The following is a 21,048-nucleotide window of genomic DNA, read 5'->3' on the forward strand; positions in this document are numbered from 1 at the left end:
CTACTAAGTAGTGGGAATTGGGCGTTCCAAATTGGGGATAAAAGGGGATCATTCTTTTTTTTTTTTTTTTAAATAAATAAATAAATAGATTATGTAAGATGAGGGTTGTTTTTGGCCTAGCTGTTCCACCATGTTTGTTTTTAATATTAAGATATATCAGAATGTGCTTTATTGCCAAGTATGCGTACATACACAAGAAATTTGTCATGGTGACAGAAGCTTCCAGTGCAAGAGAATGCAACATATATACATACATACAAACATATACATTTAAACATATATACATATAGTGACATAAAAAATAAATAAATACGATATAACAGATTAAAAAAAAGATAAATATACAAAAGTAGTGTCAATCCATTTTAAGAGAGTGAAGAAATTATTATCCACGTCGCATTTAGACAGCATACACTACCACAGTTCAATAACAGTACATTACAATCACACAGATCAAAGAACAGCATAATAATACTACAGACATGACTAGATATGACTATCTATAACCAGTAACATGCATTATTATTATTAGCTCATTCTGATTCTGATATATCTTAATAAAGGGCCTAAACTTTTCAAGCACAAGCAGTTTGATATAGTTGACACTGTAGCATTCATAAATGTTTGTTTTATTGCAGATTAATAAAAATAAACAAAATAAAAATCTAAATTTCCACTTTAGATGACTGCCTGCGACATTTCCATGATGTGTCACTGTTCACCTACATAATTTTACCATCCTTATTTTGGCTATTTCCTAAATATTCCGTAATTATTGTTTATTCGCAAACAGACGTTTGGAAGAAAACGTCCGTCATGTAATGTCTGGGGATTATAAGCTTTCTTCTGTCGGCCGACTCCAAAGGGGATTTCAGGTCTGGACAGCACAGGCATGATGGGTTTCAGTCTCTGAATCCAGTCTGGGTATTGTGTCATGTGACTCTACATTGACCTAGAATAACCCAGGCGGAGAGGTCTTGATTTATACTGTTTAACAAAAAGTTGCATGTTAGAACTGATATTTATTACATGTTATGTAACATGCAAGTACAGTTGGTAAAACAAAATACAAAACTGGTGAAAAGTAAGAAATACATCAATATTATGAATCACAATGGTGCCTTTTCATGATACTAGAAATGTTTGTCTGGAATGGGAGGGACAGCTTCCTCAGCAATATCAGCCATATCAACCACAGCGTCTGTATGAAACAGAGCTTCTGTGTTCTTTTGACTTTTGGTTTTCCAGTTCACTGCAGCGTAAACAACAGTTGGTTCTGTGCTAGTCAAATATTGGTCACTATGAGTTTGAGAAATGAGAGGCTGCCCCACTGCCTGGTTGTTTACTAGATTGTTGAGGGCTGTGACTGAGTGATTAACAGCAGGCTCCAGCAGCTTTGCCATTGCTGGGGAAGGGCTCTCACTCTCCCCATCAGCTTTGTCACTTAGAGGTTCCCTAATGCACTCATAAGGATTTTCTTCATTCAATTCAAATTCCATAAGAGAGTGTATGTGATCTGTTAGATACTTTGCAGCTGGAATACTGCAAAGGGAGTTGTCATAACTCTGGGATGTAACATTCCCACTGTCCTGTTGATGAAATGAACGTCTCAGAGGCTCAAGGTGAGCCATGGGATCCGATGGGAGGGAAGGAAGTGGTGGGATTTTAACACATAGAGGAGTTGATGTTCCCATCGAATCTCCAGGAATTTGAGAGGGGATGGGAATGAGTTCCTGGTTGAAATGTGAATGACCTGTTAAGGGAGGAAGTCAGAACTAAATGAAATGTACACCAACAGTGAAAAGTTTGGACACAAGTGTCTGAATTTAAAGAGAAAGTTTACCCAAAAATGAAAATTCTCTCATCATTTACTCACCCTCATCCCATCCCAGATGTGTATGACTTTCTTTCTTTTGCTGAACACAAACAAAGATCTTTAGAAGAATATCTCAGCTCTGTAGTTCCATACAATGCAAGTGAATGGTGGCCAGGCTCCAAAAAGGAGATAAAGTCAGCATAAAAGTAATCAATATGACTCCAGTGGTTTAAAGAATGTCTTAGTTGGTTTTGGGTGTGAACAGACCAAAATATAACTCCTTTATCAATGTATATCTTGCCATTGCAATCTCTAGGCACGATCATGATTTCAAGCTCAATTACACTTCCTAGTGCTTGGCGCATGCACAGAGCGCTAGATGGTGCTATAGGAAGTGTAATCGAGCTTGAAATCATGATCGCCAAAGAGACTGCTGTCAAGATGTACAGTGAAAAAGGAGTTACATTTTGAATCAAAACTAAATAAATTGCTTCAGAAGACAGTAATTAAACCACTGGAGTCTGATGGATTATGTTTATGCTGACTTTATCTGCATTTCGGAGCTTCAAAGGACTGGTCACCCTTTACTTGCATTGTATGGACCTACAGAGCTGAAATATTCTTAAAATCTTAATTTGTATTCTGCAGAAGAAAGTCATACACATCTGGGATGGCATGAGGGTGAGTAAATGATGAGAGAATTTTCATTTTGGGGTGACTAACCCTTTAAGTTTATCACAATCTTTTGATCTAAAGGCTTATGCTTAAATGCTTGAAATTAATTTGGTATACAAATATAAATTATGCAGACATTTGAATTCATTTACAAAACTTTTTTGCCTGCTTTTTGGTTAAATATTTAGATACTGATGTGATCAAAACAGTGGATATTGCAATACTCCAGTATTGCACTTTTAATAAAATTGTATACAAAATATTAATGCCATAGGTATACTGACCATGTTCAAACTTGTTTACATTTCTGTTGAACTGCTCAGTAGGTACTTCCTGAAAGAGGACATTTATTTATCATTATTTACCTTTCTCCATTTCATGTCAAATGCAATAATTTTTATGCTGGTCCTATTTAGGGCTTGAATATAAACCTTATCGGACAACGCTTTTGTATCATTTAGTTGCTTTCTCTAACTACATTCTCCATCACAGTTTCATTTCCTTTAGAAGAGTAATCCAATAACTCTAACAAATTACGCTCTTGCTGATTCACTGTAATTTACCACCAAAGGATTTTAATTGACCACAACAGGATAGATATGGTTCAATAGTGCAGTGGAATCTCAAAAGCATGGAAAAGAAAGTTTCTTCCAATGTAAATTGTCATCAGTGACCGTACATTAATATACCATTCAGTTTTGACTTTCTATATAGTATAAGCTAATGGCCAAAAGTGTATTCCTTTGCAACACAATGTTTAAATGCTTACAAAAATCTTGAAAGTACTAATTTACAGTATATATTACATTCTGAGTGCTGTTTTGTGTCAGTTTCTTACATTTTGTGGAAATGCAGTTGGACTATTCCTTTTCTCTCGTCTGTGGAAATGCATGGGGGATTCACTGGCACTGTCAAACATATGGGATACATAAGAGAGAAAAGTCCATTATACTGCTAGAAATGTCACAGACATATCTGTTCCAAATGTTTTGCATGGTCTTTTAATGCAAACATGAAGTTATCAGTTGTCCATCTTTGTGGTTTACATCAGTTTAAATGTGCTGGAGTTGACAAACAGGTCTCCGATTTTCTCACAGTAACACAAACAATTAAAAAAGTTCTGCTATTCACGCTGTGTGACTTAAGGCACATAGGTTATGAACACATCAAGGTCCCTTGATCTTAACCTGCTGTAGCACATTCCTTTGAGATCATCCATTTGAACACTCACTGGATTCTAGTGTAATACATGGATTACATTCACTCCCTTTTCCTGGGTGTGTTTTGAATAAGCACAACACAAGATATGCAACTCTTAGTTGACACATACTTATATCACATTATAACCATGATCATAATAATATTATCAGTATCCCAATAAAAGAACAATATTATAATACATATTCCAAATAAAAGACAGATATAGTATAAAATATATATTAATTACCTGAAACATCTTGCGCAAAGACTGTAGAGTGTGATGTAAGTGATGATGAAGAGGGCAGACACAATGGTAATATGTAGGGAGGAAGAACAACCTGATAACCAGGTTATAACTCCCTCCTCAACAGGAGCCATAAGTCTTCATCCAGTTTCTATAAAAAACGGTGGTAAGGAAATTAATTAAATCCTTGAAATCAAAAACTCGCACAGACTATAATTCATGGAGCCCAAATGGAGATGTTGGGCAAAATAACAACCTGATGCAATGATAGTGAATGGTGACTAACATACTGCCTTTTGTGTTCCACGGAAGATGAAAAAAGACATAGTCATTTGGTACAACATGAGGCTGATTAAATGTTGACAGAATTGTCATTTTTGGGTAAGCTATCTCTTTAACACAAACAGACAGTCATTACTAGAATGTGAAGTATATAAGCAAACACAGCCAATGAAACGTATACCATTATGAATAGAAGTTTAATATGTACATAAGGTATACAACACTGTAAAATTAATATTAATTTGAATATTTTACAGCAGCTTTGTGCACAGTAGCCACAAGAACTGTTGTTTGACATCATAATCATGCAAGCCTTTAGCTGTTTGGATTCTGTGAGACATTTCAGACACTAAAAACTATAAACATCTTTCTATCATTCACTCTTTAGCTGCAACAATTAAAAATAAAATAAAAAGTCAACTTACCTTTTACATCAGTTACATAATAAAAGTAGATAACCTGTCATCATCTTGCCTATACTGTGTGTCATTGCTCTCCACAAACACACTGATCCAACTGGGACACTGAGTCACAAACTTCCTCATTCTGCATTCCAACCTCTACAATGCCTAATTCTTATCTCCCTCTAAAGAATTCACCTCTCTCGCATTTTTCTTGTCAATGTGATTAACTTCAAATATTAAAGTTTTATTTAAAAAGTACCATTTAAATTCATATTTTATATCTGTATGACTCTTTTTGTTTTTAATGATACCTAATTAAACTAAACAACTGATCAGCTTTTGAATGGAACACTGCTGCCTCCTCATGTATTTTAGAGGCATGACACACAGTGGAGTCCAAACATCTTAGACCACTAGTGAAATTGCTTCTATTTTGCATTATTTTCAAATGTAATCTTTGAATTGAAAAATGTATATGAATTTTAGAATTTTTAGTATTTGGTATGCCCACCTTATGCTATGCAGTATTAAGCTGTCAAAACCTGATGCTTTATGTTATCCCAGCATGTTTCAAAGAGCATCTTGTAAGATTCAATGGATGCAAGGAACAAGTTAACTTGGTCAGTGTCACAAATTTGCTTGTTCAATTAGTGAGCTATAAATAATGCACATAATGCTATAAATGCTATAAATATAATTATTCTTTTTTACATTTTCCACAAAACTTTTCTTTGGTTTACAAGTTTCCAGGTTTATTTACTGTTTTATTTCCTCATTTAAGTAAAAAGAAAACAAATCCTAGATTTTCAGTGCGGTCTCACATTTTTGGAACTATATGTTGATAATGTGGTTGACCCTTTCAAGAAAACATCCGGTCTGATACAGTAAACAAAGTAATAAATGTAACGTTATTATTATTACAAAGTTAATTAGTCTCAGTTAATTCTTTAACCTGCTTATTAGCCTTGATATTATAGGCGACAAAGTACATTTTCAAAAGATACTTCAGGATCTCATTCTTTAGACAGCTTAAATCTATAAATAATATAATATTTTATATTATAATTTGACTAAAAGACAATTGTGGCAAAATAATCATTAAGGCAACTAAGGTTCATGAGAACTGATCTGAGGAAATGAATATAAATATGCAAAACTCACCAAACATTTGTAAGAACATTAGTAATTTACTGTAAACACATTGAAAATACAAAGGTACCTAAAGAACCTTTTGTTAAAACACAGGGTTCAAACTGATATTTCTACCACAACGAGGTAGAAATGATTTGATATGAGGAATCAAATACAGTGAATAAGAATTCATACAGAGAAAGATAAAAAAAAAAAAGCATACATTAAAAGCATCGCAGTACTTCATTTGTTCAAGAGAATCTAAAACAACTCTAACTACTTTGTTCCCCTCATCCACCCTTCCTCATTCCAGTTGGGGCCAAACTCAGCTTTACCCCTTAATTTGAATGTTTTTGCTTTGACAAAGCCTAACATATTGTCCCAGACTCTAAACAGTTTTCAAGTAAATAGGCCATTTATGCAAACCCATACAGTACTGGATCTCAGAGGAATGTTGGCGAAGTGGTTCACTATCCTGCCTTGAACAGTGAGTTCATTTGTGGGGAAAACCCACTCAGTATCTGTGCTTGATATGATTTGTAAAAGTATTTGATAGTTAAACAATAAAATGCTTCCCTAAGGCATATCTGATATCTGGGATTTCAAAATGTGATTATAACAGGACTTTGCATGTCAAAATAAATAAATAAATAAAAATACTTTATCCCATCACATTACTCATAATAAACAAACTGCACAAAAATAAATTATTCTGTTCAGATCTGGATATGATGATGTCTGAACACAGTTTATGATTTATTAATAGGCCTATTTATTTTTTCAATATTTATTATATTTCTGGTGCCATTTTACAATAAGGTTGTATTCGCTACTATTAGTTAACTAAGTTAGTTAACATGAACTAACAATGAATAATACATTTACAGGGTGTAATTCAATTACAAAGCAATAAGTTACTGTAATTTAATACATTTTTAGTCAAATAATGTATTGCATTACATTTGAAATTCTTGTAATCAGTTTACAGTTACTGACTTTCAATTAATTTTATTGCTTTTAAGTACATTATAGGGTTATGCTTATTTCTAATGTATTATTTATGTAGAATACATGAATTATGGCCCTGTAACGAGTCATTGTGAAGAAGAAATGTGATGTGCTAAGTGTATGACTTGTGTGAAACAATGAACATGAAAGAAATATAGACATTAGTTTGACTTTGTTGAGTGGAAAAATTGTGTTAGAAAGTAACATAAAAGTAAAGTAAATATTAATGTAATTACTTTCCCCCAAAAAGTATTTTTTAGAGAAATAATTAGTCATTTGTAGTGGATTACTATTTTTTAGTAAACTTAAAATTTATATATTATTAAATACCTCTGGTTGGTGCTGTATAACTAAGCAGAACTTCATTGTTAAATACTTTCTATATTTTTTTTAGTCAGATACTTTTTTCTTTAGCTGCTTCTGCACTGCACCTCTCATAAGAATTGCAGTCAGAACACTGCACAAAACCAAGACAAAGAAAGACCCTCCAGCAAGTAAGATAAAGTGTTCTCCATGCACCTCTAATACAGACTGCTGGTGCACCAGAAAGTCTTTAAACAGTGCTTCCAGCTGGCACAGAGTACACATGGCCAGGAAGATGTGGAAGATCTGATGGCCATGGCCCACAATATCAAATCTTCCTGGAAAGAAGCGCTCTGGAATAGGGCAAGAGAAAAACAGTGCTGCTAACATGAAGAACACAATTTGAAGGGCATGGAACATTAACACCGGCTCCTCCCAAGATCTGGTTGCCAGGCGATGCGCTACAGGGCTGATGTCGAGCATGTATGCCAGGCTCGTTGGAATGATCTGACAGATCTTCCTACAGAGGGGGTATGGGCGACGGTAATGGAATTTGGCAAAGCAGCAGCTGGCAACGGACACCCAGGCTAGCACAGCAGCACCGGGTAGGAACACAGCACCCACCGGGCTTTGTCGCCATGCATGCTCAGAACAGTAAAAATAAAGGCCTAATGCACAACCATATTGGTAAACTGCTACTCCAACATAGTCCAGGAAGAATAGGGAGTAATGGGCCAGCTCAGAGTGTGACTGCAGCAGATGGGCGGCCACGCTGCAGCTAAGGTAGGTAAGCGAGGAGAGCACGTACAAAAGCAAAGGCAAAGAGGCCGCATTCACAGTCAGCCCCCACGCACCTGCGAAGAAAGAAAAGCGGAGTAGAACCGCAGGGATTGCCAGCAGGTGTGTCCACACATTGAGCGACTCATTGTGGCGTTGGAAGAGGCTACAGAAGTAGCTCCGCCATTCCTGATTCACAGGTCGGTAGCCAGAAAGGATGTATGGCTCGCGGAAAAGGCTGGGCACATCAGAGGCAAGCACGGTGGCCTGAGGTAATGGGAGAGAGGGTAACCAGTTTGAAAGGCGTGGTAACTGACCTAACTGTTTTACTCTCAATGTCAGTGTACTCAGACAGCCCAAAACTTTGCTGGACATGGTGAAACTCAGGATGAAAATTCAAATATGCTGCAAAGAGAAGCAGAAAACAGCATGAGGGTAGACAATATTTATTTACAAAACAGCATGGCATGATTCAGGCAAAGAGCCAGACAATGAGCCAGTTCTTGTTAACTAAACCTCTTACAGCTGATTAGTTAATAACTGGCTCTCTTGTATTGTTCATTGTGTTTACTAAGTTCTCACATTGCTCTCTGCAGTATATATGTAGCTCCATAGCTCGAGGACCAATCCAACAATCTTTTAATTCTAAAACACTGGCTCTGTCTCAAAACCTAGCGTGCTGCCTAGACAGCTTGTTTTTGGGTATATATTTGCATTCAAATTTTCTGTGATGCCCAAAATGCTGAAGGTAGGTAGGCAGCTCACTAGATTTTAAAAGCCTATTCAAGCAAAGATCTCAGCATTCTCTGATTAGAAATCTTTGATAATATCTGTGTAGACACCACCCTAACACTATTCAAACTACTGTCTGTTCCCACACCCACACAAACTTACTAGCACTATATACTTCAGTCTTATGGAGCCAACAAATGTATTGTATTTTACATTGGCATAAGAGACAAAATTGACATGTATAATCAAAGAGATGCAATAATTACACTTTTAAACAAGCCTTAATTGTCATAGATAAATCACTAAAAAACAAGAACTTGTCACTTTATACACATGCATCAAAATGTACTTAAAAGAAAGTTGGAAACTATCTGTATGTAACTTCCTAAGTAAAAAAATATATAGACCTATATGTGATCTATATTTTGAATTTGTAATATGAAGCTCCTCACCTGTGAGATACCTTAAAAGTCGCTCTTTTGGCTGTTCTCATTGCCTTTTTAAAGAAACAAGGGGTTTCGTGTTAACCCAAAGACTAAATCCCTTTACTAAACTTGTGCATTTTTGTGCAACTTCTCTGTCTCTGTGACAGTCTCAAATGAACGACCTGTTGTGCCAGCGGCTCATGAGTTTGGGCGTGGTTAGAAGTGGCTCTCAAATATGACTCAAAATGACTGAGCAAAAATCTTCAGTTATATAAAAAACATAAATAAAAAAAACACACATTTTGCAGTATTGTAAACTTAAATTTTCATAAAATTCAGATAATAGCACTTTGAAGTTAAAATGCCTAAATACCCATTTTTCTATAAATTAATAAAATTACAAAATGGCCAACAAAGCAAATAATATATCAAATCAAGTTCACGGGGTTTCCTATTGTACCGAAGGTTAAATAAATGGAAAACAGGTTACACGCTTTCAGTACATTGGCAGAGATCAGCCGCTAGGTGGGCTCAAAGGCGCAGATAATTGTCGTTTATTAGAATTTTCCAAATTCCTGATTTACAGACTGTTTTAGTGACGGCTTCAAAGCCTTAGGAAAAATAAGCACCGGGAAGAGGGAATGAAAATGGGTTTAATTTTGTTGCCAACAAAAACCATTATTTAGTAGTGCCTAAACAAGTTATCCGCGTCTTGCGCATGCGCAACACTGCTAAACTTTTCGCGCGAAAAGCTGAAATGGGCTGGGCGAAATATCACTACTGTGGATTTGATTGGACATCGCGATCCAAGAAACAGAATATGCTGGTGAGTCACTGGAGTATTGGCCAATCAGAGCTCCGATTCCCCTGTGAGAGGAAACCGACTGGCGCGAAAAAGACACACAACAGTTCTGCTGCCGACACGAGGAGTTCTGCATTGAGCATTTCTTGACATCTTTTGAAAGCTTTATACAAAAATGGCTGCTGAAGTTGTGGACGACCAAGAAATGAGGGAGGCCCAGAGGGATTATCTGGATTTTCTTGACGATGATGTGAGTATAACGCATTTATTACAGGCTTATTAGCTGTTAATATATGGGACGATGATGTGTAGGAACAAAGCCCCACAATATAATGTAACTTGGTTTGATGGTTTTCGTGTTTATTGTGCTCGAGTTTGTTGACAACGTTTTCTCCCGCTTTTACACATTTTCCAGCAAGACCAAGGCATCTATCAGAGCAAAGTGCGACAGATGATCAGCGACAACAAATCCAGACTCCTTGTTAACATCAACGACCTGCGCCGCCGCAACGAAACGCGAGCAGTCAAGTATGTGTTCACCTTTTTTTTTTTTTTTTTTTTTTTTACACTTTATACTTTACAATAGTATTAATAATAACAGAGTGTATATACAAGCAGCTGCACTATTTAATGACATATCGTGTACACGTAATTGTTTTGTATTACCCCCAGAAAACACAGAACGTTCCCCTAAAGCCTGGTGCACACTGTACGATTTTGGCCCCGTCTGAGACAAATTTCGGGAATCCTAAAGGATTTCTGTCGTCGTGGGGCAAAATCGGCAATCTTACAACGTTCAGTGTGACATGTTCACCGACGGCCGATTAATAATAGCCTTTGATGATCTTTAGCCCCGACGAAGTTCTGGCAGTGTCAGAAATGTAGCATCGCAGCCGTGTAGTGTGAATGCTATTCCGCTCCTCTCTCGCACCCTAATTCACTTGGAAAGAAACCTGCCACGCGTCTGCACCGTAGCAATATTTTAATGTTTTTTTCTTCTTTTCATCTTATTTAAAAAGTTTTAATAAATAAATATGCAGAAAATACTTCCCTTAAGCAATATGAAAGCATTATTCCCTGAATTAAATAAATACAGAGCTAACAAAACGAAAATAAATAACACGTTTCTTAACACGTTTTTTTCTTTAAATTTATCATGCATTTTCTTTACAACTTTATTTTAATTACTATTTTAACTTTTTTTATTCATTTATTTATCCCCTTTTCTCCCCAATTTGGAATGCTCAATTCCCACTACTTATTAGGTCCTTGTGGTGGCGCTGTTACTCACCTCAATCCAGTTGCCTCCGCTTCTGAGACCATCAATCTGCTTATTTTATCACGGCTCGTTGTGCATGACACCGCGGAGACTCCCAGCATGTGGAGGCTCATGTTACTCTCCGCGATCCATGCACAACTTACCATGCGCGCCATTGAGAGCGAGAACAGCTAATCGCAACCACAAGGAGTTTACCCCATGTGACTCTACCCTCCCTAGCATCCGGGCCAATTTGGTTGCTTAGGAGACCTGGCTGGAGTCACTCACCATGCCCTGGATTCTAACTCGTGACTCCAGGGGTGGTAGTCAGCGTCACTGAGATACCCAGGCCCCATTTATTTTACGTTAAATAAATTTACTTTAAATGTCTGTAAACTTCTTTTGTTAAGATTCACACCACTCCAACTTTATATATATAAAAGTTTGAACAATTTATATTGGTAAGTCTTAATGGGACGTTTTAATCCAAATCAGCAGATACAATTGAATACAATGGTGGTGGTGGTGTAGTGGACTAAAGCACTGAACTGGTAAGTAAAAGGTTGTTGGTTCAATCCCCACCACCATTGTGTCCTTGAGCAAGGCAGGTTGCTCCAGGGGGATTGTCCCTGTAATAAGTGCACTGTAAGTCACTTTGGATAAAAGCATCTGCCAAATGCATAAATGTAAATACAATAATAGAAATCTGTGTTGTGTTTTTGGATTATCCATAGGGAATTTGCAAGGCCAATATATTATCAGCCTATATGAATTTTAGAAATGTTGCGTGGCTGATAGGTTTCTAATCTAAAAGAGGAGAAAGATGTACTATAACCCATTTTTTTCCCCCCTTATGTGAACAGAGAAATGTGTCATTTTTCAGGCCACAAGTCTTTTCATTTCCACAATGAATATTTGCTTGTGGTAGCTAACTATTACTGTAGGCTACCTCCTGCACTCGCGTTCATTCTCAACATTTGTCATTTTTGTATTTGTGATCAGGCTGTCTTATTATAGGCCTATTTGACAAAATCCATCTTTTTATGTTAGCCTATGCTTGTGATGGGGTGGTATTGGAGCAACGGAAATGCTGATGTCCTGACTTTCAGAAAAAAAATGCTCCTCCGGGACGGGCAAATCTCGCCATTTCACTTCTATTCTGCAACGCTCACGTAATGTGTCACATTCACTGATCGGGACGATTGGGACCATGGTCGGCTACAATGTGTATCGTACAGTCTGAAATAATGTCGCACAGTGTGCCATGGCGATATCAATGCATTCATATCGTACAGTCTGACAAGCAACAATCTTTTTTTTTTTTTCTCCCCTTTTCTCCTCAATTTGGAATGCCCAATTCCCAATGCGCTGTAAGTCCTCGTGGCATAGTGACTCGCCTCAATCCGGGTGGCGGAGGACGAATCTCAGTTGCCTCCGCGTCTGAGACCTTCAATCTGCGCATCTTATCACGTGGCTTGTTGAGCTCGTTACCGCAGAGACATAGCGTGTGTGGAGGCTTCACGGTATTCTCCACGGCATCCATGCGCCCCACCGAGAGCGAGAACCACATTATAGCGACCATGAGGTGGTTACCCCATGTGACTCTACCATCCCTAGCAATCGGGCCAATTTGGTTGCTTAGGAGAACTGGCTGGAGTCACTCAGCATGCCCTGGATTCGAACTCACGACTCCAGGGGTGGTAGTCAGCGTCTTTACTTACTGAGCTACCCAGGCCCCCTGTCAAGCAACAATCTTAAATGACTGTAAAAATCCTACAGTGTATAGTGGGCTTAACGTAGGTGTGTAGTTCTCATTTGGTTATTTTTTTGAGGAACCAACTCCTAACATTCTAGGAATGTTCTTTTTAGTTTTTTTTATTACCATTAATTAACGATCCCAAAATGTTCTAGGAACCAAAATTTGTTAGTTGTGACTCTGTAATTACTGTTTAATTACATACAGTTTTTCATTGTAACGTAAAGTGTGACCATATTCTTACTGAAATGAAAATTCTCTGGTCCTCAGGTTGCTGAATAATGCATTTGAGGAGCTTTTGGCATTCCAGCGTGCCCTGAAAGACCTGGTGGCTTCAATAGATGCCACTTATGCCAAACAGCATGAGGAGTTCTTCATCGGCCTTGAGGGCAGCTTCGGCAGCAAGCATGTCTCCCCCCGAACCCTGACCTCTCGCCTGCTTGGCAGGATGGTGTGTTTGGAGGGCATCACCACTAAATGTACGTCCAAGCCTGTTTAGAAGCACATTGGTCTTTTTATCCCTTAGTCTATATTTCTGTGTAAATTTTAATGACAGTGTTATCTGTTGATTTTAGTCTGCTGTAAAATGCAATATGTGAGTGTTATTGTATTTATTGTATTTACAGGCTCTTTGGTGCGTCCCAAGGTAGTGCGCAGTGTGCACTACTGTCCGACCACTAAGAAGACAATGGAGCGCAAATACACAGACCTGACCTCTCTGGATGCCTTCCCTTCAAGTGCCATTTACCCCACTAAGGTACTGTAGCATGTCCCACATATGCCACTTAGATTTTTATAGAGGAATAATCTAGTAATAGGAAACATTAATAAATAACTTAAATAACTAACCTTATACATATCTCTTTTTTTTCTTTTTATATTTTGATCCATTTAGGATGAGGAGAACAATCCTCTGGAGACTGAATTCGGTCTATCCGTCTATAAGGACCACCAAACCATAACAGTTCAAGAGATGCCAGAGAAAGCCCCAGCTGGTCAGCTGCCCCGCTCTGTGGACATTATCCTGGACAATGACCTGGTGGACACTGTTAAACCAGGGGACCGGGTTCAGGTGATTGGCACCTACCGCTGCCTGCCCGGCAAGAAAGGCGGGTTCACCTCGGGCACCTTCAGGTAGAGCCGCACTGTCTGCAGTTTCATTCTTTGAACGAGGAGCATATTAGTAGCTAATAAAAGTAGCTTTCATCATTTACTCACCGTTTCACATACTAGGGCTGGGTAAAAATGTCACTTTTAATACACTTTCTGTTTTTTACAGTCAGTTGTTGATTAAAAACTACAACAAAAAAGAAACATTTAATTCTAATCACACATGAATGCGCTAAAGAAACCACACAAGTCTTCTCTCGTTATATGCGCTCACTGGCTGATGCAGCTAGTCTTAAAGAGACATTACCGATTAAGCACGTGTTCTACATATCAGTGTAAATACTTGTAAAAATTTTAATTTCGAATTGTACCTGGAAGGTTTGCCTTGAAGGTTTCATTATAATTAAGAGCATAAGCTGAGATAGAATTTATTTTATATGTAAGCAAAATGGACATTGTAACAGAAATGCACCCATTTGAATCGATGTAGAATCGAGATTGGAATCAAACTGAATCGAGAGCTTGTGAATCGGAATCGAATCAGGAAATCTGTATCATACCCAACCTTATTAAATACAAATGACTTTATTCTGTGGAACACAGAAGGAGACATTAGAAATGACAACCTTAGTTACCATTCACTTATATTGCATCATTTTTTCATACAATGAAAGTGAATGGTGACTAAGGTTGTCATTCTGCCTAACATCTCCTTTTGTGTTCCATGGAAGGAAAAAAGGAATACAGGATTGGAACAACCCAAGGGTGAGTAAATGATGACATGATTTTCATTTTTTGGTTAACTATTCATTTAATAAATCAAAATGAATTTGACAATTTATATTAAATGCATCGTAGGTTCTGTTATGATAATCACAATAGATGTCGTAGAGGAATTATATTTTTAATAAATATCTAATCCATGGGATTGATAGCTTGTCTCTGTTTTGTTAGTCACATTCTGAGTTAATGCCTCTTTTCTCCCCAATGTGTGTTTGCTCAGGACCATCATGATCGCCTGCCATGTCAAGCAGATGAGCAAAGAAGTCTCTCCCTTCTTCTCAGCAGATGATGTGGCTAAGATCAAGAGCTTCTGTAGATCTCGCTGTAAGGTGAGAGGATGGAAATTAACATCTACATTTACGTGTTTTCAAAGATATTGCAAATGTTTCCATACTATAAAGGCTTCTTTGGTTTTCTTTATTTTAGAATTTGTTTGATCAGTTGGCTCGCTCCCTGGCTCCCAGTATTCATGGTCACGAGTACATAAAGAAGGCGATCCTTTGTATGCTTCTAGGAGGGGTGGAGAAGGTTTTAGAGAATGGCTCACGCATTAGAGGAGACATCAATGTGCTTCTCATAGGTATGTATTTGATTGGATTTTGCACATATGTTTAGAGACAGATTTGCAAACTGCTTTCTGTGTTGTTATACATGTAAAAAATAAAATAAAAAGTACATTCGAATGTACAAGAAAAAGTTGCTTTGTTAAAGATGTGTCATTTTATTAATTCTATAACATTTCCCTTCTTCTTAGTATGTTAATTTATATTTGCCCCCGGAATTCATTTTCAGGGGTGTTTTTACATTTATGAGAGCATAAAAACATATCATTTTTAAAATCCTGTTCTCAGGTGACCCCTCAGTGGCCAAATCTCAGTTGCTCCGTTACGTTCTGCACACTGCTCCTCGTGCCATTCCAACCACAGGCCGAGGCTCTTCAGGTGTGGGTCTGACTGCAGCCGTCACCACTGACCAAGAGACAGGTACTGTGATTTAAAGGAACAGTCTTGATTTACACACAAACCATAGATAAGTCAAGGAGCCTACACTGTAAAAAGCTGTAACCTGCAATAATTACCTTGAGGAGCTATTTCTACCTGATCTAACCCTTAAAGTTCTTGTTGGTGTTACTTATTGTATTCAGGTTGACTTAGTGATGCTAAATAATATTTTTGATTGGAATAAAACTTGTTCATTTAGATGTTACCACATTTTTGGTTTACATTTTGTTTTTCAGTGTACACTGTAAAAATGTTTTGTCAGGTAACCTAAAATGTGCTTTATGTGTTAACTCAAAATTTATTTAATCTGAAAGACAAAATGTACCTGACAAATTAGTTTACACTAATGAAATTCATTTTCATGGGTTAGATCAAGTAGAAATAGATCCTTGAGGTAACAGTTGCAGGTTACCACTTTTTTCAGTGTGAACACATGTATTTACAAGTGCTTTGTATTTCCGTCTTGTGTGTGACCTCAGTCTTCACATCAAGTTGTGTATGTCTCTCAGGAGAGCGTCGTCTTGAGGCTGGTGCCATGGTGCTGGGGGACAGAGGGGTGGTCTGCATTGATGAGTTTGATAAAATGTCAGACATGGATCGTACTGCTATCCATGAGGTCATGGAACAGGGCCGCGTCACCATAGCCAAGGCTGGCATCCACGCTCGGCTGAATGCTCGCTGCAGCGTGCTGGCAGCTGCCAACCCTGTTTATGGCAGGGTAAGTGCTACATATGGTCATCTTAGAAACAAATCTCAAGCTCAGAGTCTTAATCTGTAAGTGAAATAGTGCTTGCATCATATAATTATGTAATTCTCAATTCAAAGTTCAATTTAGTTCATGAAACCAAAGAACAATAATCTGAATTATACAAAATCGTTGAAAGCCAGACGAAATTCAATATTTTAAAAAGTGACACTTCACCTCAGCAAATTTAATCTATTGCTGTAGAAACTGCAAATAGGCTTTGTTCAGACAGGCAGCAAAAATATATATTTTTGGCATATTCTCAAAAGTTGTTTCATTTTTGATATCATGAACAACTGAAAACGTAAAATAATTTCACAATGGATGTGCAGATAGTCAGTCCTAAACATCAGATTTGAAAAGCTACTGTATGCATATTAGGGCTGAAACAATTAGTCGACATTATTGACAATGGCGCCAATATAAGTTTTCGTTGTCGAACAGTAATTTGATCATATGAAACTCTTAACGATGATGCGTAAGAGAAGCATTTCAACTCGAGTGCCTGATAAAGGAGAGGAAGAAAACATAATTCGCAGTCCGGATGCACTCCAAACTTTCCAAACAGCTTGAGGTGATGTAGATTGCAAAGAATTAGGGAACTGTACAAAAATACGAATTAAGTAAATACAGAAGCTGTGTTGTCGTGAAATAAAGCTGGAGCAAAACTTGCATGTCAGAGTGTCTAAAAAGGAAGCACCCCATTGATATAGACACATGCACTTGCTGTAGCTTCAGATGATAACATGATTTTGCAGTGAATTTCTTACTGAATTAAGCTTAATTAAAATCCTTCGGTGAAGGTCATTTAGAGGTATTTTTTAAAGATGCTTTTGTCCTCTTTTATTTTTAGCAAGCACATATTTAATACAACTTCTTAACTCGAGGTACAAGCTGAATAGTCGGTTAAGGGCTATTGATTTATCATTGCAATAATTGCTCGAATAGTAGAATAATCGTTCTAATAATCGTTAGATTAGTCGATTGTCAAAATAATCGTTAGTTGCAGGCCTAATGCATATGCAGTGTGAAGAAAGCTATAGAAACTAATCATTGCTAGTCTTTTCCATTTTTTCACCCTATGCCAATGAATTTATGTATGTAATTTCTGTTTATCTCTCTCTCTCTTTGTGCAGTACAATCAGTATAAGACCCCCATGGAGAACATCGGTCTACAGGACTCCCTGCTGTCTCGTTTTGATTTGCTGTTCATCATGCTGGATCAGATGGACCCTGAGCACGACCGTGAGATCTCTGAACATGTGCTGCGCATGCACCGCTACAGGGATCCCCGCGAGCAGGACGGAGCTGGTAAGGTCTGATAGATAGAAACAAAGAGGACCTGAATATCAAACTTTGATACCAAATTTCAAACCTGAAAATTGTTTTATGTTGTAGTGTATTGTTGACTCATTTGATTGTCTGTGTTACAGCTCTAGCTCTGGGTGGTGCAGTAGAAGCATTGGCTACTGAGGATCCTGATGCAATTCAGGAGGAAGAGGAGGAGCTACAGGTGTATGAGAAACACAATGCACTCCTCCATGGCAGCAAGAAGCTCAAGTATGGAAAAGTACCCACTTTGCTTTCTTCTGTAATGCAAATCACAAGCTTGGCTAATTAATCTTAGACTATGTTTGGCTTACAGTATCACCACATGCATGTCCTGGTATTTGGAGGGTTTGACGTGTTTTGCTTTACTAATTTACATTTTTAAGAAAAAGAACAATTGGTTCGTGTTAATTTTGCATGAAATTACGTGCTGATCTTTCCATTAAACACTCTTAAAGTAGCATATATGAAAACCCTATTATAACACTATATTATTATAATATTATTATAGCTAATGAATGAACGTTACAGCTAAAGGTTGTTGTTGTGGTCTTTTTAGATACAGAGTGGTGAGTAAGGAGTTCATGAGGAAGTACATCCACGTTGCCAAAGTTCTGTCTCCTGTTCTGTCCCAAGAGGCAGCCAATCACATCGCAGAGGAGTACTCACGACTGCGCAGTCAGGAACAACTTGGTTCTGACATTGCACGGGTACATACAAACGCATGTACAAAAGCTTTTGAGATGGTTTCCTGGCCACATAGTGGTAGATATAGATCTGATCCTAATAGATTTATAGTTTGATGAAGCTGTGCTATGTTCTGTCTCTCAGACATCACCCGTCACTGCTAGGACCCTGGAGACTTTGATCCGTCTCTCCACAGCTCATGCCAAAGCTCGAATGAGCAAAGTCGTGGAGCTGGTGGACACAGAAGTTGCTGTTGAACTTGTGCAGTTTGCCTATTTCAAGAAGGTCTGTGTGTCTTACCATATTCTAGTTTCTTTCTGTCACAATTTCTTACAAAGTTACTTTTTTAAGACTTTCAATAGTTTTTTTAAAGTTTTTGTTTTTAGCCTCGAAACATAACGTTTGAAGACATTTAGTAGTAGTTCCTATAAGGTGGTTGATTTAAATCCAATAGAAAGTTCCCATCAATAACATGAACATCTTCCCAATCTTGTCTTTGCTGTTTCTAGGTTCTGGAGAAGGAACGAAAGCGCTCCAGAAATGGTGAGCAGGACACAGCCTCAGAGGAGGAGGAGGAGGAGGAGGAGCAGGCACAAGACACACCCCGGCAGCAGAGAAAAAGGTTTAATGTTTTACCTCATTAAACATGAAATTAAATATAGAAATTTTCATATGAATCTTCCCAGATAGTATTATCAGCTGTAATAATAGTAAATGTATTGTGGTGTTTGGTGCCTACTGTATTATGAGAAAGCTTAAGGCCCCCTAGTGGCCAGCTGAGTAAATAGAATCGCCCAATTTAATTTGTTTTGTCTTGTAGAAGGCGCCATTCTGAGCGCAGGCCATCTCAGGGTAGTGAGTCATATGACCCCTATGACTTTAATACTGAGACTGATATACCAGAAAGTAAGTTGAACCATAAAAAAATATTTTTGATATGTATTAAATGGGTATTATAAATGGATCTCAAAGGAATAGTTCACATAAAAATGAAAATTATCATTATGTAATTTCCCTCATGTCATTCCAAACACATATGCTGTTATTTTTTTCTGTGAAACACAAAATGAGAAATTTCACCCTCCTCCTCTTCCATACAACGATAGCCCATAGTGACCCAGTTGGTCATTTTTATTTATTTATTTATTTATTTATTTATTTTCAAATTTTCCAACAGATATGGTCACTGAACATTTGGTTAATGGAAAATAGCTGCGTGAAGATTCTCTAAAATTCTCCTTTTGTGTTCCATGGGGAAAAAATAACAGCATCCAGGTTTAAAATGACATTAGGTTGAGTAAATAATGACACAACTACAATCATATTTTGTTTATCTTGCTAATTTAAGATCATCCTGCACTTATTCTAAATTTTACAAATTGTAATAATACAGTATTTATTTTCTTATTTTATCAGTTCAGTCCCCAGCTCCTGCAAGGCAGGGTGAGGAGCTCATGGACACAACTGATCAGAATGGGCACACAGAGTTGCCTGCTGACAGGTAGGCATTTTAGATTTGACTTCTAAGATTTCTTAGATCTTTTACACTCAGGATTTTTAAAAGGCTGACACTTGCTTGTAAAGTATCTTTTCTGATTAAGTTCTAAACTGAAACTGCGTTGCTGGCAGGGTTGCTGATTGTTTCACATCCATGTTGGTTTCACGTACTATGTGTTTGCTCTAGGCTGAAGGAGTTCAAAAGTGCGTTGTTTGAGGTGTTCAACTCTGCTCATGCCCAGTCAGTGGGCCTGATCGCTCTGATGGAGGGAATCAAAAAGAGCTGCCCATCACCATTTAACGAAACAGAGGTCCGTGCGGCCCTCGCCCGCATGCAGGATGACAACCAGGTTATGGTGGCAGATGATATCATCTTCCTTATATAAAGAAGGCATTTTCTGGAGCACAAGAGAAAACATAAAGTTATAGATTCAAGTGTGAATCTTTTTCAGATAATTTGCAATATGTGTACAATGTTTATTTTCATATGTTTGTACATGTATTTCTTTAAAAAAACAAATAACTAAAATGTTATACTTTCGAATACATTCCCATTTGTTCTCTTACAGTAGCCTGTTTTTATCTTAAATGTACACCTCATTATTCAGGATATACATTGTTGTGTTCAATTAATTCTCACTAATAGACTGGATCAGTGACTGCAGTTTTATTTTCACATGACAACTTGTAAATACCAGCTTATTGTAAAAAAAAAAAAAAAAAAAAAATTACTTTTGAGTTTGCATGCCACTGAAAAATTACAAATAAACTGATATCAAAATAATCTACAATTTACTTACTTTGATATACTCAGAATACAGTTGTTCTGTTGTAGCCATGGCATAGTGCTCTTAACACATTACACAGTGCTGTCCTACAAAAGAACAATACAGCGACACAGCCGAACACAGAAACTGAGGAAAATGGCTTTAAAGGTTTTGGATTGTCTAGCCAAATGTGTTGTAAATGCACACATGGTAATGCATTGATTAGATACATACATGAAGTAATTTTTGTGCCTAACAACCATCAACAATGAATTGTTGGATGACCCCAAAAATGCAATTACTTCAGTTTGCCTTT

At 37.5% G+C, this 21,048-nt stretch overlaps 2 protein-coding genes across 5 annotated transcripts; one reads left to right on the top strand and one right to left on the bottom strand.

The window, feature by feature from the left end:
- Positions 1–612: 612 nt before the first annotated feature.
- Positions 613–9,201, bottom strand: LOC127410291 (uncharacterized). 4 transcript variants are annotated; one of them, XR_007892107.1, is made up of 6 exons: positions 9,025–9,201; positions 4,643–8,245; positions 3,939–4,086; positions 3,330–3,399; positions 2,776–2,824; positions 613–1,753 (listed from the first exon to the last, which is right to left on the bottom strand). XR_007892107.1 is itself a non-coding variant. In XM_051645480.1 (6 exons), the coding sequence occupies exons 3-6, from the start codon at positions 4,067–4,069 to the stop codon at positions 1,134–1,136; spliced, it is 870 nt and encodes a 289-aa protein (XP_051501440.1). In that variant the 5' UTR covers positions 4,070–4,086; positions 8,158–8,245; positions 9,025–9,189; the 3' UTR covers positions 613–1,133. The 4 variants fall into 4 exon arrangements, 3 of the variants coding, with proteins under 3 accessions (XP_051501440.1, XP_051501439.1, XP_051501441.1); XM_051645480.1 differs by having other exon boundaries at positions 8,158–8,245; positions 9,025–9,189; XM_051645479.1 differs by lacking the exon at positions 4,643–8,245 and having other exon boundaries at positions 9,025–9,188.
- A 680-nt stretch (positions 9,202–9,881) lies between these two features.
- Positions 9,882–20,749, top strand: LOC127410289 (zygotic DNA replication licensing factor mcm3-like). The gene is made up of 17 exons (XM_051645477.1): positions 9,882–10,049; positions 10,215–10,327; positions 13,084–13,292; positions 13,440–13,570; positions 13,709–13,947; positions 14,927–15,035; positions 15,133–15,286; positions 15,558–15,689; positions 16,217–16,425; positions 17,589–17,763; positions 17,886–18,012; positions 18,341–18,491; positions 18,613–18,753; positions 18,978–19,090; positions 19,289–19,374; positions 19,885–19,969; positions 20,153–20,749. Exons 1-17 carry the CDS (start codon positions 9,975–9,977, stop codon positions 20,349–20,351), a joined length of 2,448 nt encoding a protein of 815 aa, XP_051501437.1. The 5' UTR covers positions 9,882–9,974; the 3' UTR covers positions 20,352–20,749.
- The last annotated feature ends 299 nt before the right edge of the window (positions 20,750–21,048 follow it).

The sequence above is a fragment of the Myxocyprinus asiaticus genome, chromosome 19, assembly GCF_019703515.2.
Source record: "Myxocyprinus asiaticus isolate MX2 ecotype Aquarium Trade chromosome 19, UBuf_Myxa_2, whole genome shotgun sequence".
Lineage (NCBI taxonomy): Eukaryota > Metazoa > Chordata > Actinopteri > Cypriniformes > Catostomidae > Myxocyprinus > Myxocyprinus asiaticus.

Coding starts and splice junctions, on each gene's coding strand:
- LOC127410291 (XM_051645480.1), bottom strand. CDS start 4,069: ATGGCTCCTGTTGAGGAGGGAGTTATAACCTGGTTATCAGGTTGTTCT. Junction 2,825..3,329: donor CAACTGCATTTCCACAAAAT/GTAAGAAACTGA, acceptor GTCCTCTTTCAG/GAAGTACCTACTGAGCAGTT. Junction 1,754..2,775: donor TGTAAACAAGTTTGAACATG/GTCAGTATACCT, acceptor CTCCCTTAACAG/GTCATTCACATTTCAACCAG.
- LOC127410289 (XM_051645477.1), top strand. CDS start 9,975: ATGGCTGCTGAAGTTGTGGACGACCAAGAAATGAGGGAGGCCCAGAGG. Junction 10,328..13,083: donor AACGAAACGCGAGCAGTCAA/GTATGTGTTCAC, acceptor TCTGGTCCTCAG/GTTGCTGAATAATGCATTTG. Junction 13,571..13,708: donor GTGCCATTTACCCCACTAAG/GTACTGTAGCAT, acceptor TGATCCATTTAG/GATGAGGAGAACAATCCTCT.